Source organism: Haemorhous mexicanus, chromosome 25 (assembly GCF_027477595.1).
Source record: "Haemorhous mexicanus isolate bHaeMex1 chromosome 25, bHaeMex1.pri, whole genome shotgun sequence".
Taxonomy (NCBI): domain Eukaryota; kingdom Metazoa; phylum Chordata; class Aves; order Passeriformes; family Fringillidae; genus Haemorhous; species Haemorhous mexicanus.
The window spans coordinates 1,824,532-1,840,635 of record NC_082365.1 but is presented as its reverse complement, the minus strand read 5'-3'; the positions used below and the strand labels follow the sequence as shown (position 1 = coordinate 1,840,635).

Here is a 16,104-nt window from a genome sequence, read left to right as displayed (position 1 = left end):
TCTCCACCATTACGGCTCAAACACGGTGGGAGTGCAGCCACTCCGGCTTCCCCTCTTGATTGCTGGTGCTTAATTAGCTGCTGGCTCAGGGGGTTCTGCCAGCAGAGCCTGCCAAGCTTGCAGCAAGCAGGGACCTGGCTAAGGGGGTAAAGCAGGGACCAGCTCAGCCTTGCAGGAACAGCAGTGGGGATGTTCCCCCCACCCTGGGCAGTCCTGGGCACCCCGGGGAGGGATCAGCCCAGCAGCAATGACATTCCCACTCCCACTCCCCTCCTAACTCCAGCCTTCCCATGAGATTCCCGATTCACTGCGAGCGGTGCGCTGCTCCCCTGCCCCAGGACTCATTGTTTGTGTCACTTCAAAGCCTCCAGGAAGCAAATGATCACAGAAGAAGCCATCAGGGCCCTCTACTGCACGTGGTGAGACTGAAACGCTGAGCTCAAACCTCCTGCCTCAGGATTTGGGAGTGGCTTTTTTGGGGGCGACCTCCTGGTGCAGCCACCGCGAGTAATGAGCCCGGCTGGAACCAGAGAGAGACAGCCAGGGATGTCACATGGGGATGAGCAAATGCATCACAAATATACATCAGGCTCTTCACTAAAAATATGGAAAACTTAGTGAAGGATGAAACAACAGAGGGGGGGAAACGGCAGCAAAATTGATCCAGGTACATGACTAAGGAGTTGGGCTGGGAATATTCCACTCTTCCCAGCCCCAAGGTGTGGCACAGGCCAGCTCCATTACACAGATATCCATCCCAGCCCTCATCTCCAAGGGCTTGGAGACAGCAGAGACCTCAACAGCGCAGAGCCAGAGGGTCCTGGGCGGGTCTGTCCAACCAGCAAAGTGATACCACAGGTCAGGGCCATGGGGAAATGCTGGACAGAGGGGCTGGAGCTGAGGACACCAGGGACACCCCGATGCTGGCCCTGCCTTCCAGATGACAGCCACTGCCAGTGCAGGATGCTCTGGGGGAGAAGGATGGATATTGGGAGCAGAATGCACTCAAAACACTTTAAAATGGCTGAAGGAAATGCATCCCTTGCAGACTGAAGATCTCTGCAATGCTAAAACCCAAAAAGCAGCACTCTAGTGAATAAGGGCTCTCCAGCCACCAGTGCAGCCACCAGCAACCACCAGGGGCCAACAGCATCATCACCAGAGCGACCTCAAACATGGATAAAGCTAAAAAGATAAATGAATAAAGATGTAGCAGCCACCCAGGTCAGTCTGCTGTGGTAGCCCAGGGCCAGCCCCAGCTGCAAGAATAACCCATCTCCAGGGTGAGTTTCCTCCCTGCATCGCTGTTGGAGGTCGCTTTGTGCCTCAAGCAGAACCATTCTCCACTGCGCTGCGAAGCTTCAACGTGAGGCTCTGCTAAAAATTGAAGCTGAAGGTCAAGTTGATAATGCATCAGAAAGCAAACAGCTTGAGTGCGAGCTGCTAACGACAGCAATGAGCATTATTGCCTGATGGAAATAAAACCCGACTCTGAAGGCTCGGGCTTGGCATGAGAAATGAAGCAGAGCGCCGTGGGGAGGAGAGTGGGAGCTGCTCACCCTGAGCCGGGTGGGTGAGGAACCCCCGGGGGCTGGGGTTGTCCCCCTGGCATAAACACCCCCACAGGGAATCTCCAGCACTTGACAGAGCCTGGCACAGGGCAGATCCTCACTCAGCTGGCAGCCCTGTCCATCCCTCTGACAGGCTGCAGGCCCCTGGAAGCAGTGACAAATCCCAGGGTCCTTTAGGCTGCTGGAGAAATGGAACTGAGAGCCAGGAATATCCCAGAGATCCTTCACCCCTTCCCAATGGATCTGTGCTTGTGTAAAGGTGTCTGGTGCCAGCAGAGCCCTTTGCACAGGGGAAGACAGAGAGGTGAAGTGGGCAGAGCCTGGCTCTTCCTCCAGCCTGGCATTGCCACCACAGATGGCAAGGCTGGGGAGGGTTAAATACATAAAATAAAGGGAAAAAAAAAGATAAAGCACATTTTTGGTCCAGCCTCACCATTATTCATGGCTGTGGCTCTATTTCCATGGGCAAAGCAGTGTGGCTGACACCCCACACTCACTCCTAAGGGAGATGCTCCAGGGAGCAGCTCAGAGCCCACCCGGGGCCCCACAGACAGCTCCCACAAATCTCCACATTCCTGCAGCGTGTCAGGGCTGCAGCATCACCGCTGGCACCACACGGGCTGCCCTCCCACTGCAGGCACTGTGGAAATCTGCTTTTTGATAACTAAATTATCACTAATGCACATAATCGCCAGGTTATGTGGATACCCAAATTACAGGACTGCAGCAGCCCCGGATTAACACGTGGCTGCTCTGGCTCCTGTGCACTCCTTTACTCTGCAATTACGCTGTCAGATCGTTAACATCTGGTTAGAGGAGCTCGTGGTAACCACAGGTATCTCAAAGGAGGAGAGCTCACACCGCAGCAGGACCACCAGTCACAACCACCACGCCTTACTGGTGCTTAGTGGAGGAGGAGCGTGGGTTTGAATCGTGCCTGTGCAGACCCTCGGCTGTCCCCCAGATCCCCCGGGGGGCTGCACCCATGGATGGGGGCAGCAGAGCATCCCCAGCCCCTCCCCAAACCTGCCAGGCACTGTCACACACACCCAGCACAGCCCCTGTGCACCTGCAGCTGCACACATCCCCTGCAGCCACCGCTCCGGAGCATCCCCACATGCTGCTCCTCGAGAAGCCACAGCCCCGTGAAAAATATTCCACTTTTCAAGTGAGAATCCTGAAGAGCAGCTCCCAGGCTGGATCCCCAGATGGGTTCCTCTGCATACCAAAAGCACAGCCGGCTCCGGTGCCGGGGCACACGCGCCAGAGACGGAATTAACGCTGCTCCTATTTATAGGGCTTTGATTAGGAGCTCGTCACCTCCAAGTTTTTATTCCCTTTATCCATTTATAAGGCCATAACGCAGTTTGACTGGCTCCAGATAGGCCGGTGTCCCACCGACTTTGCCAGAACCTAATGTGCCATTCAGACACACTTAAGCCTGTAATAAGCAGCAGCCTGCGCCCTGCAGGGGTTTAACTGTCTCAAAAAACACCCTTTAGCTCCGATCCCACCCCGTGCTGGGGGGCTGAGGTGGGTGATGCCAGAGCCAGGAGGGACCCCAGTGCTATGCCAGCCCCTCCGTGGGGTCCCAGGGCAGCTCCGGGTTTGTGGTAGCAGCACCCACAGCAGCCATTCCCAGGGCTCCTCACCCATCCTGGGGTTGGTGTTCAGGTCTCCACAAGCTCCTGTGCTGCTCCCAAGGCTGCTAATCCCCCCTAAGCATCCCAGAGCTCCTGTCAGCAAAACGCTTTCTGCCTCCAGACAAATCCTCCCAAAGAGTTTTGCTGAGCACGGACTTTCTGCCTGTCCAAAGCCCATAGACAAATTAAAACACCTGCCCTGGGGGATAATTCCACTAAAATTGGGCGCAGCTCGTGCTGGTGCCAACTTGATTTTCTGTTAAAACCTGGGAGTATTGTAAAAATCTTGTCTTCTGGAAGGCACCCAGCACCCTGGCTCAGGCACAGAGGGAGGGGTGAGACCAGCTCGGCAGAGCTGGGGGACAAGGAGAGGGATCTTGAGATGCTTCCCCAAAGCAGCCTGCCCTGCAGAGTGGAGGCAGCCCTGCTGGTCCCAAGCCTTGCTGGAAAACCTGGATCCTTGTTCTGGCAGCCTCAAAACCTGCACTGCTCCAGGGCCATCCCCCGAACCACAGCATCCATCCCAGCTCAGCCTAAGGAGCCCAACCAGACACATCCATCCCATCCTTTTCTCTCCCATCTCTGCTGCTCCCATCCCGGGAGGATCCACTCACCATCCTCCCTGGATTTCTGGATGAAGGCCTCCACCCCGCTTTCACCGTAGCTGCCCTCAGAGGCCAAGGTGGAGACGTAATTCCACTTGAGGGCTTTGACAATGTCCACCATGGCCTGGGCCTGGTAGGTGTCCGAGGGGACGACGCGGGAGAAGAAATCGTAGCGGCTGTTGTCGCTCAGGTCCGGCGCCGTGGAGGCGTAGCTGATCTGGGGGATCTGGGAAGGAGGAGGGAAAGGCACAGAATCAGGGCAAGGAGGTGATGAGCTCCACCCCACAGCCATGCCCATGGTCCCAAAGCCTTGCTCTGGAGTAGAGGGAGGTGAGGACTGAGGATGAGCACGGGGGAGGTGGAGTATGTGCCACCAGAGGTGCTCCAGGGGACATCGGGGCTTGGGGACCACCTGCAGCTCAGGAACACCCAGCAGGACCCCAAAAGGGTTTCTGGAGAATCCAATGTGGGAGAGACCAAAATAAAAACCATAATTCTGCCCTGGCCAGCACTACCAGGGTCTCCCTTTGGCTTCTTCCCCAGGAAGGACAGATCCAACCCATCCTGCCCCCCCTCAGCCCTAAATAAGCCCCTTAAATTAACCAGAGCCACTGCACCTCTCCTGGCACACTGGAATGATTTAGCACCGCGGGATCAGGCGATGTTTAACACTTACACAGCACTTTCCACTTCCAAAACGCACCACACATCCTCATTCATCTTAAAGATGGAAAAGGCTTATTAAATTATCAAGCCCAGGTTCTCCCACCAGCTGTGGGAATCCGAGTTGGTGTAATAAGCCCCAACCACCTCACCGGGAGCCCAGCTGGGAGCTGCAGCCCAGGGATGAGGTGTGCACCAGGGCTGGGTGTCCCAACCCTCCTGGCCCCACTCCATTCCCCTCCAGTTCCTCCTTTGTTTCTCTGTGGTTTCCCCTCTCCCACTCCTGCCTCTCTCTATTAAATGCGATTCTGGTGTTATAAACCCACGACTCCACCTGAATGCTAAAAGGCCCCTGGAAAGGAGCAGCCACCCTTCTACCTGCCTGCAAAACAGGAGATGAAAAAAGGGAGAGATGAAGCAGGAGTGGGAGAGGGAGAGGAAGGAATCTTTATCAAGGCACAAATAGGATTACTCCCCGTGACAATCTGCTTTGTGCTCCGTTCCGAGGGGCTCTGATCTGCTCGTTGGGGATCTCTGACTGGAGCCAGTGCATGAGACTCCATTAAAATTCTGCTCAGCAGGTGAGGAGCTCGCCTGGCAATCACTCATCCCGGGGGGAGCAGGGGGGCTGCTCCCAGCACAACCCCTCCCCTTCCCTGCCCAGCCTGCAGGAGGGACCTGGGCTCAGGATGGAGGCGGTGCCCACTCAAAGGCGATCTGGGGGCAGGGATGCACCCCTGCTCTTCCTTTCCCAAAGATTTTTCTCCTGCCAAGTGTTTTGGTTTCACCTCTTCTGCAGGGCACTGGAGTTGGAGAGGTCCCAGCTATTCCACAGGCCACTGCCATCCCACCCAAGCTCCAACAGCCTGGATTAACCCCTGGCCTGCCCATCCTGCTCCAGCCTCAGCTGGAAAGCAAAGCCCAGAAAATACCTGTTGATCCACAGGCTATGGACTGGAAACTGTATTTTAATAAACAAAAGGAAAGGGCTTTTTCCCCTCGCTCCTCTGCCTTGGATGAAAGTGAAAATAAAATACCAGTTCCCAAATGACCATTTCATAGATTTCTTCTGCCTTTTCCCCCCTCTGCCTTTTTGATAGCCCAACTCCTGGCACCAGCTATTTTCTCAGATAAAAGACAAAAGTCCTTTTAGGTACATAAAAGCAAAATGCAGGCAGGGAATTCAAGGTTCTTAGAAAGAAGAATGCAGTAGAAGAGGGAGATGGAAACATCTCTAAACTGCAAATTTGCACTGGTGGTCCCTTGCCTGGCTCATCTCCAGCCTGGGACAAACACTCCTGTGGTGAGGAAACTAGTAGGACCTGCACCCCAAGAGTTCCTTGTCCCACCAAGAGCAGGGAGTGATCCCAGGGCAGGGGGTAAACCTCCTTCCTTCTCTTGTTTTGAATCAAAAATCATCACCCAGAAGCACCCTGAGCCTGGAGAAACATCCCTTGGGATGGTGGGAGCCAGGGCTGGAGATGTCATCCTGCTCCTCCAGGGTTAACAGACTGGTGTGACTGACCTCAAATGCCCTGGGAAAGCTGCACTTGGTGCCCCCCATTATCACCCATCATTAAAGTGGCTCAGGAGCTGCTGTGGTGTTTTCTACACCAGCAGGAGACAGAATCCCCCCAGGCTGGGAAGAATTAGGCAAAGGTGGTGATTTCAGCACATCCCAGCTCAGGCTTAAACCATTGATGCCAACATCAGCCTGAGCAGGCAGGAAGAACCAAAAACCAACCAAAAACCACTGCAGAGCCAGAGCAGAGGACAGTGGTCAGGGGCATCCCACAAGCAGGGGCTCCTGCACCCACCCCCCATGCCAGATACAGGGTCAGGAGCAGCTAATTCCCTCCCCATAATTATTAATTTCATGCATATCTTATACAAAGCCCTGGTTTGCCGACAAGATGGAATTGATTTAATTAGAATTTCCATCATCGAGCCATTTGGATGGCAGCTTTTAATTAGGGAGAGCATAAAGCACCGCAGGGGCCGGGGCAGGGAGGGGCTGAGTGGAGCTGCTGGGAACTCAGTGCTGGGATGGAAGGAGCTGCAGCCCCATCCTGCTGCCCCTTCCCTGGGCACAGGGCCAGGCCCAGGATGGCATCTCCCTGGAGAGGGAAAAGGCAGAACTAAAACTCCAGGAAGCACAGCAGGCACAGGAGGATGCCGTCCCTGATCCCTGCCACCACCTGTCCCACTCCTCCTCAACAAGCCGTGCCCAGGGACCCTCAGGGCTGGGGGCAGCCCAGGGGAGCCAGGCAGCTGTGATTTGTTTCAATAAGCCCAGTGAAGAGCAAGGAAATGAAGTGGCAGCAGCGGGTGATTAATCAGAGCGTCGCCGGCCGCTGCCCCCTTCCCGCTCGGTGAAGGTTATTTACCTGCCAAGTGGGGAAGCGTGTCCTGAATCGCTCCACCCCGCTGCCCCCACAGCCTCGGGGCACCCTGCCACGAGCCAGGGGGCTCAGCACTGCCAGGAGGGGCTCAGAGCCAGGGGCTGACCCAGCTCTGCCCCTGCCAGCCCCAGGCAGCACAGCCTCGTGTGCCTGCAGGTGCCAGTGCCCGGCTGCAGCGCGGGCAGCGCCGTCCTCAGGTGAATTATTCATGTTGTACAACAGCCCTGTGCTGCAGAGAGCGCCTGCACTCGCTGCCACGGAGAGGAAACAACTGCCTCAAAGTGCCTGGCACGTGGCAAAGCCATCCTCTGGCTGCTCACCCCACGCTGAGCACTTGGGCTCCACCTTGTCACAGCTCTTTCTGGACGGGGACGAAAAATGCACCTCAGATCCCTTTTAGGGGATCCCATTTGCAGGAGAAGGGCCTGGAGTCCTTGACACCATCACTGCTGTGATGGCTCAGGAGCCAGTGGGTAGAGCTGGGGCTGGAGAGGCAGCAGCAAGGGGTGGGAAGGAGCTGGAAGGTGCCAGAGCGCTCTGGCAGTGACGCCAGGGAGATGCTATCACAGGGAGCCCAGAGCACGGATTTGGGAAAGGATTTTCTGCAGGCAGAGCGACGAGGAGCAATGAAACCAGCTTGGACAGAGGATGCCACATCTGCAAGTTGTTCCACTGATGTACAGCTTTAATTAGGAGGCGGCAGCTAACGAAGGACCCGTTATTTATTTATGTAGTGCAGGAGCAACAAAAGCCCTGGCAGGGAGGAGCAAGGCCAGCCTAGCGGGGAGGGCTGGGGCTGTGCAGGGGATGGAGCAGGGAGAGGTGCACAGGAGGGAGCGTGGGATGGGACCACAGCAGGGAGAGCATCATTTTGAGACAGGAACAGCCACCTGCAGAGTGCTCATGGCCACAGGAGAGAAGAGGGAAAACTGGGGGGGCTGCTGTGCTGGACTTGAGTGGACTCCTCACCTTGGTGGAGTCTGATTCACTCTCTGATTCTGCTTCTGGATATCCTGGAGCCCTTTCAGATGTGCTGGAGCCCTCCCAGATGTGCTGGAGCCCTCCCCAAGAACCACCTGAGCACTCCAGAAACCAGAGCACTCAGAGGGTCCCCCTGTGCCAGCTCCCAGCACTTTCTGCCAACGTCCCCATCCTGAGGGAGAACCGAGGGGGACAGGAGGAACACAGCAACACGGGGCCAAGCGGGAGCAGAGCTCCAGCAAGTGCCATGCCCCAGGGAATGGGCAGAGGCAGCTGCCTGTGCCCGAGGCAGTCAGTGCTTTGCTGAACCTCGGAGCAGAGTCACCCACGCTTAAAGGTCAGCGGCGGTGTGAAATGGAAGTCGCCTTATTCTCATTTTAAGCATGTCCCTGCCATAAAAGCAGTGTTTGAATAACAAAGAGCAGCAGCAGCTCTCGGGTCATGGCGAGGGGAAGAGCCTCCAGAACCCCCAAAGCCCCAGCCCCCACCTGCTGCAGGAATGGCTGTGCCCAGGCGTGACCCCAATCCCATGGGAATGGTGTCCCTGTGCTGGGACCACTGAGGAGGGCACCAACTCTCCCACTGGGATTCCCTGCCGTCTAGGAAAGGCTGAGATTTTCCTTATTCCCCTCTCCCAAGGGGTTCTGAAGTCTCCATCCTCTACCTGCTCACCCCCCCCTTTGCATTTCTTCCCTGCCCCATTGGGCTGGGATCAGCTCTGCAATTAAGTTCTCAGGGCTCAGGATGCACCAGCAGCAGCACCAGTGCCTGGCTGCTCAGGTGGGGCAGGGCTGCACCTGAGCTCAGTGACATCCTTCTGAACAGGTCACAGCTCTTTGCCCAAGGATCAAAACTGGAGGAGAAGGGTGAGGGAAAAAAACAAAAGAACCTAGAAAGACTTCAGTTGCCCTCGACTATTCTGACTATCCTGCCTCCTTCCCCACTTCCAGCCTCCCTCCTCCTCTCCAGAACAAGTATTCAATCTTTTTTGTCTTGGCAAATAGCTTTTAAGTTCCTCCCACTCCCTCTAATTTATATTATTTTAATTATTGAATAGCCCTCTCACTCGTCGCCTGGAACATTAACACGATTTTTAAAAAAAAGGGACCCAGAAAAATCAAACTCCATCAGCGATCTGGTTCTTCCGTCTTCACTAACAGCTTCCAGCCCTCCCAGGAGGGCACCCAGCTCTCAGCACGCCAGGCTGGCAGAGGAAGAGGAGGGGAAAGACAGAGGAGGAAACAGCACCAAACCTGCAGAACACAGGGGTTTCAGGGTGCTGGGAGAAGGTCAAGATGGGATGTGGCCCCCATGGCCACTGGAGGTGCAGAATATTTACATTTCTGCAGAGGAACCCTCGTTCACACACTCTGCAGCCCAGGGACGTGGTTGTGGATAAATAAATGTACAGCAAGGGGGAAAGGAATTATCAACTCCTCGGCATTCCTGCGGCTGGCACAGAGCAGAAGGAAGAGCCCTACTCATCCCACCACAGTCTGAGCACCTCTGGGGCTGGTGACACTGTACAAACGTCCCCAGCCTGGCTGATGTCCCCTTGGACTGGAGCAGAGCAGCCCCAGCTGTCCCCTGCCATCGGCCATCACTGCCTCCAGCCCTCTGGCTCAGGTGGGATTTACATTTTGGGGTATAACCCACACCCCTGAAGGAGCATCCCCCAGAACCAGCACCAAACCCACCCACAGCCCACCTCCCATCCAGCCCCCACCACGGGGTGGGAGCACCAGCACCACGGAGCTGGGGAAGATGAGACAAAAATCCTCCTGCTCTGAGTGTCGTCACCGGAGAGGGATGGAGGAAGGGATCCCCGGGGACCTGGGGGAGGCAGGAGAAGCATTTTAACAGCACCAGCTCTGCCTCCCCCCAGCTGTGGAGGAAGAGACACACGTGGGGAAATGCTGCCAAAGCACCCGCGGGGGTTTTGCCGAGAGGTTCCCTTCACCTGGCCGAGCCCTACCTTGAAGAGCCGCAGGATGTTGGCCACCATGATGGACACGGAGCTGCCCGAGGCGCCGATGACGCCGACCACCCGCTCCGGCTTGGTGATGATGGGGGGCCCCCCGCTGACGCAGCGCACCTCGGTGCTGTCCTTCTCGATGAGGGCCTGCACGAAGGTCAGCGACTGCTCCAGGGCGTGCGTGTCCCGCGAGCACGTGTCCAGGATGCGGGCGCCCAGCGTGATGTTGGGCAGCAGGTCGGGGTCGTTGTTGATGCGGTCCAGGGCGAAGAGCATGGCCTCCAGGCGATGGATGCCCTTCTCCTTCTTCAGCTCCCCGCAGGCTTTGCCCTCGGCGCCCCGGCCGTGCACGGGGAAGAGCCCCCCGAGCGTGATGTCCCCGTCGATGCGGATGGAGTTCATGTGCGGGTAGCCCTGGCCTTTGGGCTTGGCAGCACCCCCGGGCGCCCACCCCCAGCTCCAGGCACTCAGGAGGAGGCAGAAGGACAAACGCTCCATGCAAAAGTGACTCCCGCTCATCGCCAAGGCCGTGCTGGGGCAGAGCTCGGGCCGGGAACGCGGCGCTCAGGGGGCCGGGCTGGGCTGGGCGGGTGGCATGGCTCCGGAGGGATCCCGCTCCGGCTCCGTCAGCGGCTCCCCACGGTGCTGCCAGCCCCGGGGGAGCAGCGGGAGGTCGGGGTGCAGGAGGGTGCCAGGGTCTGCATGGCTACACCAGAGAGGAGACACAGCAGCAGAGCCACGAGCCCACGCAAAGCTTTGGGTCCTTCCTCCGGAGACCTTGGAGGGACGGGGAAAGGGGAGAGAGAAAATTAGGCAGGAGCAGGAAGAGGACATTGGTTGTTCTGGGCATTCATCAGGGAGATGGTGGAAACAAGCACTGGGGATTATTGCAAAAAATAGATTTCGGGCCTCAGGGACACTGCCCCACAGAGGAGCACAGGTCAGTGACCAGCTCAGAGGGGGCCCTGAGACCCTGTCCCAGCCTGTCCCTTCTGAAGGGAACTGAGAGGGTGGGACAAGTTGAAAGACAGAGTTCAGAGTGCGGCAAAACCCACACACCCCCCCAGCCCTGGTCCCTGCCTATCCTAAAACACCCTACTTTTTCCCAGTGGGTTTTTCAGTCAACTTCCACAAGCCCACTTGTCTGGAGCCCCACAAGCTGAGGTCTGCATCCTCAGCGAGAGCCAGGCACTGCCAAAACCCAGAGTTCCGGATCCGAGTCACAACCCAAAGCAGTGCTCTCCTGCCGTTCTCCCTTCAGGCCACTGATTCCTGAGCCAGCAGCTGCTTCCGTTATCGATGGCTTCCAGCAGCAGATATCGACAGCACCTGAGCTGCCCCCGCCCCAGCAGCACAGCCCCTGCCTCAGTTTCCCCCCTGAGGCAGGCTCGCCCTCAAGCCCATCCCCGCAGCTGTCGTCTCCCAGCAGCCGCTGATGGATGCTGAGGGCAGCACATGATTAATGCAGGCACCAAAAGCAGCAAGGAGCCGAGCAGGCAAATGCATTCCCCAGGCAGGACGAGCAGCAACAGTGAGACCAAGGAAACAGCTTGAATTAATCTCAGCTCAAGCCCAGAGCCGGCACCCAAGCCCACGACTGCTGGACAGTCTCAGCAGCCCCAAGGGTGCTCCCGCTCCGCTCCGCAGCCATCCCAGCCAGGAGGACCCTGGCTTCAACTCACCTCCATAAATTATGCACCTCCCCGAGCCCGCCGCAGCCACTTGAAGGCCCATCTCCAAAGCGATTCTGACAGCCGGGGCTTTTAAGGAACCAGAATTACCTGGTGCCCAGCTCTGTGCTTCCAAAGGCAGGAGGTTGGGAATGCCGCAGCAAAACCCCCGCCCCAGCCTGCCGGGAGAGCCCTGCTCGGATGGGGATCAGGGACAGGGATCAGACCTCTGCATGGTCCTGTCCCCTCTGCAAGGACCACCCCACGCATCACCAGTGGGCACGGAGCAGGGGAATGTGGCTCCTGCACGGCCTGGGAGCGGGTCAGGCTCTGCCCGTGCTGGGGAGGAGGAGGAGGATGGGGAGACGAAGGGATGCTCAGACACCACAGCTGCCTTCAGAGCCCGGCACCAGCCAAAAGCAGGTCACCTCTCCCACCCTCATCCCTGGAGCTGCAACACTTCTGCCCATCAAAGGTGGGATGCTCACACCATGGACCTGCTCCCAGGAAAACCCTCAGAGCCCACGGCAGCTCCCGCAGAGCTGGCAGTGCCCCCAGAGCCCACTGCCTTTCTCTTTCTTCTTTTAAGCTTTTTCCCTCTCTGTTCTCTCCCCTTTGTGGCTCCTTTGATCATATAATCTGAACGAACTGAAGGTAAAAATATCACGGCAGGCAAGAAGAAAGCACAAATAATGGGGAGAGGAGGAGGGAGCTGGTTCGGATCCCTCACAGCGGAGATGGAGCCGGAGTTACCCGATGAGCCCCTGCTGCAAAGGGCCCAGGAAGGGCTGACAGATGAGCACCCCTGTCCCCTCCACCTGCCCCCAGCAGCTCCTCAGCCACACACAGGTCACTGCTTCCACACAGCCCAGACCTTGGTTCCATCATGCCTGAGCCTCCCCAAAGCAGCTGCTCCACCAGGGGCACATCTGGAGGGAGGTGCACATCTGGAAGAAGACACCTGCCTACAGCAGGTGCTCATGGAGCAGGGAACATCCTTACCCACACACACCGGGCAGCAAGGGGCCACAGCCATCCTCCTGTTCCACCTGCACAGCTCCACATGGGCACCACGAGGGTGGCAATAACTGGGTGGGATCATCACTCAGCGTGGTGCTTACCCCAGCCCCGAAGGAAGGAGAAATTCTGTTTTCTCCTACTTCCACCAGCACAGCATCGGTGAGGACAGAGCCCTCCCATCGCCCTCATCCCGGCTATGCCACAGCCCGATCTGGATCTGGGAGGTGGCACAAGCACCAACCAAACCGAGATCTCCCGGGTGTGGGTCATCCCCTGCCCGAGCCAGGGTGGGCTGAGCAGCTCCAGGGCAGAGGGAGACGATGCTGCTGCCCCAGGACAGGCAGAGCCCTGCGGGTCCCGGCATCCCGGACATGGGCCCGGGCAGCACGGTGGCATCCTGCCCCCCTCTAGTGGTGGCCACCGGGCCACCGGCATCGTCAGCCACGGAGGACCCTGAAAGGAGCAGGAGAGGGCTCAGCTGGACAGGTGAGCCCCTCTTGAGGCGACCTGGTCTAGTGAAAAGTGTCCGTGCCCATTTCAAGGACTGGAACTGGATGAGCGTTAAGGTCCCTTCCAACCCAAACCATTCTGTGATTCCAAGAAATCAAACTCTGATTAAAAATTCCCCCACATCACAGAGATCTCCTGCTGCAAAACCATCTCCAGTGCCAGGAGGAGCAACCAGCCACCCCAGGCATCACCTCTGTGGCTCCTTCCCGCAGCTCCTCCTCATGTCTCCACAAGCACTGCCCGGGCTGGACTGTGGGGGACACACTCCAGACAGACCCCACTCCCCAGAGTTCTGCCTGCAGCAGGATCCATCAATCTCCCAGTTCAAAGCCAGAGCATTTTCTGGGGCTCGTTAAACCCGGCAGAAGCTGAGCTGGTTACAGCCCAGGAGATGCAGCAATAATCAGCCGAGAGCACCCAGCACTCACCTGCACCCATCCCCAGCTGCCAAAGAGCCCAGCTCCACCAGCACCAGAGATTCCAGCCCAGCCCTGGCTCTGGGAGGGCTGTGCCAGCTTAAGCCACACTGGTTCCTACCAGCTCCACAGCATCTTTTTGAAAATCAAGGCTATTTCTTTCCCCACCTGCTCTTCCTCCAGCAAGCAGGGCCAGCCAGCAGGCAGCACAATATCCCAATTAGTGTACACTCACTCTTCCCTCTTGCATGCAGCTACAGGGTACTTCGCTTGGCTCCTGGTCTTTTTAATTGCAAAAGCTCCATGAAGTAGAGCAGAATTGAAACGTGGACAGAGGGAGGGGATGCCAGGTTAAGTTCTCTCCCGACAGGCAAAACCTTAAGTATTCAGGTCCAGGTCCCCGGTGTTTGCTCAGAGAAGCAAGGCCACGGCTCAGCAAGCAGCAGTGAGCAGAGACCCCGGACTGTGCCACCCAAACCCCCCCAGTGAGCTCCAAGACACAGCCCCTGCCTCACAACCCCTCGATTGATGCATGAACCGATAGCACAACACTCGCACAAGCCCGAGCCCATCACCGAGGTGCCAACTTGTCCTCTCTGCAACCAGATCCTGCCAGCACCCAGCTCAGAGCCCCACGGTGGGGAAAGGCTGGGTATGGCCACCCACCTCAGTGCCCTGGAGCATCTCCTGAAGGATGCTGAAGTCCAACCAAAAGTGCTCCCGCAGGACACAGATGAGATCCAAGGAATATTTATCACACCATATTTATATATGTCCTTAACTGCAGAAAGCCCTCTCCTTCCGCCTCCCTCCCGCTGCCAAGCGGGTCAGGGCTAATCCCTCTCTTTGAAGGATGGGATGGCACGGCAGGGGGGGAAGGCGAGCAGGATCCAGCCCCGGAGCAAGAGGAGAGAGAGCAGCAGCTCACCTTGCGGGCAGGCGGCGCGAGGTGTCCGCAGGCAGCCAGCGCAGAGCTCCAGCAGCTGGGAGGGAGGGAGGGAGGGAAGGAGCCGCTGGTCCCCACTCCTGCCACGTGCAGCAGAATCCTGCAATTAATTTTTTATCGCCATCTGCAATTTGGGACGGTGCTGGCTCTGAGCGAGAGCACGGCCTGACTGCCTGTGCCCGGCAGTGCCCGCGGCAGCGCGCGGTGTCCAGGCTCCCCATCACACCCACGCCTCGACACTGCGGTCTGGCAGTGCCAGCCCCTGCCCACAGCCCCCCGGCAGTGACTCCAGAGAGCCTCATCCGGAGCCAGGCTCGGTGCGGGGCCATCCAGGGAACTGCAGGGAGGAAAACCCTCCGTGAGATGCAGCGCCCGGCAGGAAGAGCCGGTGCCCGCAGCGGGCACGAAGCCGGGGAGGGCGGCGGGCGCGGGTTCACGTATGTTATAATTAGGACCTGCCACTTCTTCAAGCCGTTGCCTTTCTGGGAAGAGCTGGAAGGGGGTGGCTGAGCTGACAAATCCATCCTCCTCCTGCCTGATGCCAAAGTTGAAGCACGTGATGCTCTTTTTTGGGGAGCCGTTAGGCTTCTCCTCAGGGTGATGCTGGCCCCTGGGATGTGGGGCCATGCCACAGCTCCACTTGAGCTTGGATTCCCATGGGAAAATCCCCTTGATGCTGCTCCGACACCCCGGGGTGCAGCTCAGCACCCCCAAGCCAGTGCCTGATGCCTCCTTAGAAGAGCTTCGCCTGTAGCCCCCCAGCCTGGGGCAGCTGGAGCCACCGCTGCCCATGGGACCCTCTGCCATCACAGAGAGGGACCACCCCCACCAGGAGCACTGTCCCTCCAGCCTGGCCAGGCTGGCCACAATCAGGAGGGATCTCTGCACATCCCATCAGACCGAGCCCCCCAGCACAGAGGTGGCAGGTCACACGGAAAAGGGTCTTGTCCCAGATCTCCTCCCCACAGCCTTGCCCGGCACATCCCCAGAGCATCCCCCCTCTGCCTGATGCAGATAAACGCTGCTTACAGGGCACAAACGCGGGGAAGGAAACGAGCTTTTTCTTTTGGCGGTTCTCGTGGTGTTTTCCCGAGCTCCTCGCTGCATTCAACAGATCAGCTCTGCTCCTTCTCTTCATCCTTCCATCCTTCCGCCCCTCCCCGAGCCCTGCCCGGGGCACACGGCCACTGCCGGTGGGCTCCTGCGGTGACCACCAGCCCTGCCTCGTGCCACCCCCGCCGAGCCCCGAGCCACAGGTCACCTGCAGCGCGATGGCGATGGCAAAGGCGGTGACTCACCCGCAGCCTCTCCGTCGCAGCCGCCGCCGAAGGCAGCGGGCATCCCCCAGCGCCGGAGCAGCCCACGGAAAATCACCCGGCTGGCAGAGCACGGCAAACTCATCGCAGCGAGGGGAGGAGGAGGAGGTGGAGGAGGAGGAGGGCTGGCGGGGCTGCACCCGGGCAGGCAGTGGGAGAGTTCTCCGGATTTTTCTCACGGTTGCCAACTTCCCCAGCGGCTCCCGACGCCTCAGATCCGCTCGCCCGGAGAGCGCCAAGGAGCGGGAGAACGCTCGGGAGTGGAACCGACCCCGGAGCGGGGCTCTGCCCGGCCCAGGGGTGCCTCCGAGGGGTCGCTCCGGCGCCGAGGAAGGATCGTACCCCCCACAGCCCCTCCGAGCTGGCAGGGGAAGCGCCTTCAGCCC

The 16,104-nt window shown here is 58.3% G+C and overlaps 1 protein-coding gene across 2 annotated transcripts in view; it reads right to left on the bottom strand.

The window, feature by feature from the left end:
• The window catches only part of GRM4 (glutamate metabotropic receptor 4), a 34,256-nt gene that overhangs the window by 17,477 nt on the left and 675 nt on the right, over positions 1 to 16,104 (bottom strand). For both annotated transcript variants that reach the window (XM_059867623.1, XM_059867624.1), the window contains exons 2-3: positions 9,841 to 10,617; positions 3,829 to 4,045 (exon numbers count right to left, since the gene is read on the bottom strand). In XM_059867623.1, the coding sequence (XP_059723606.1) occupies positions 3,829 to 4,045; positions 9,841 to 10,359 (736 nt within the window). In that variant the 5' untranslated portion in view covers positions 10,360 to 10,617. The remainder of the gene's footprint in view (positions 1 to 3,828; positions 4,046 to 9,840; positions 10,618 to 16,104) is intronic.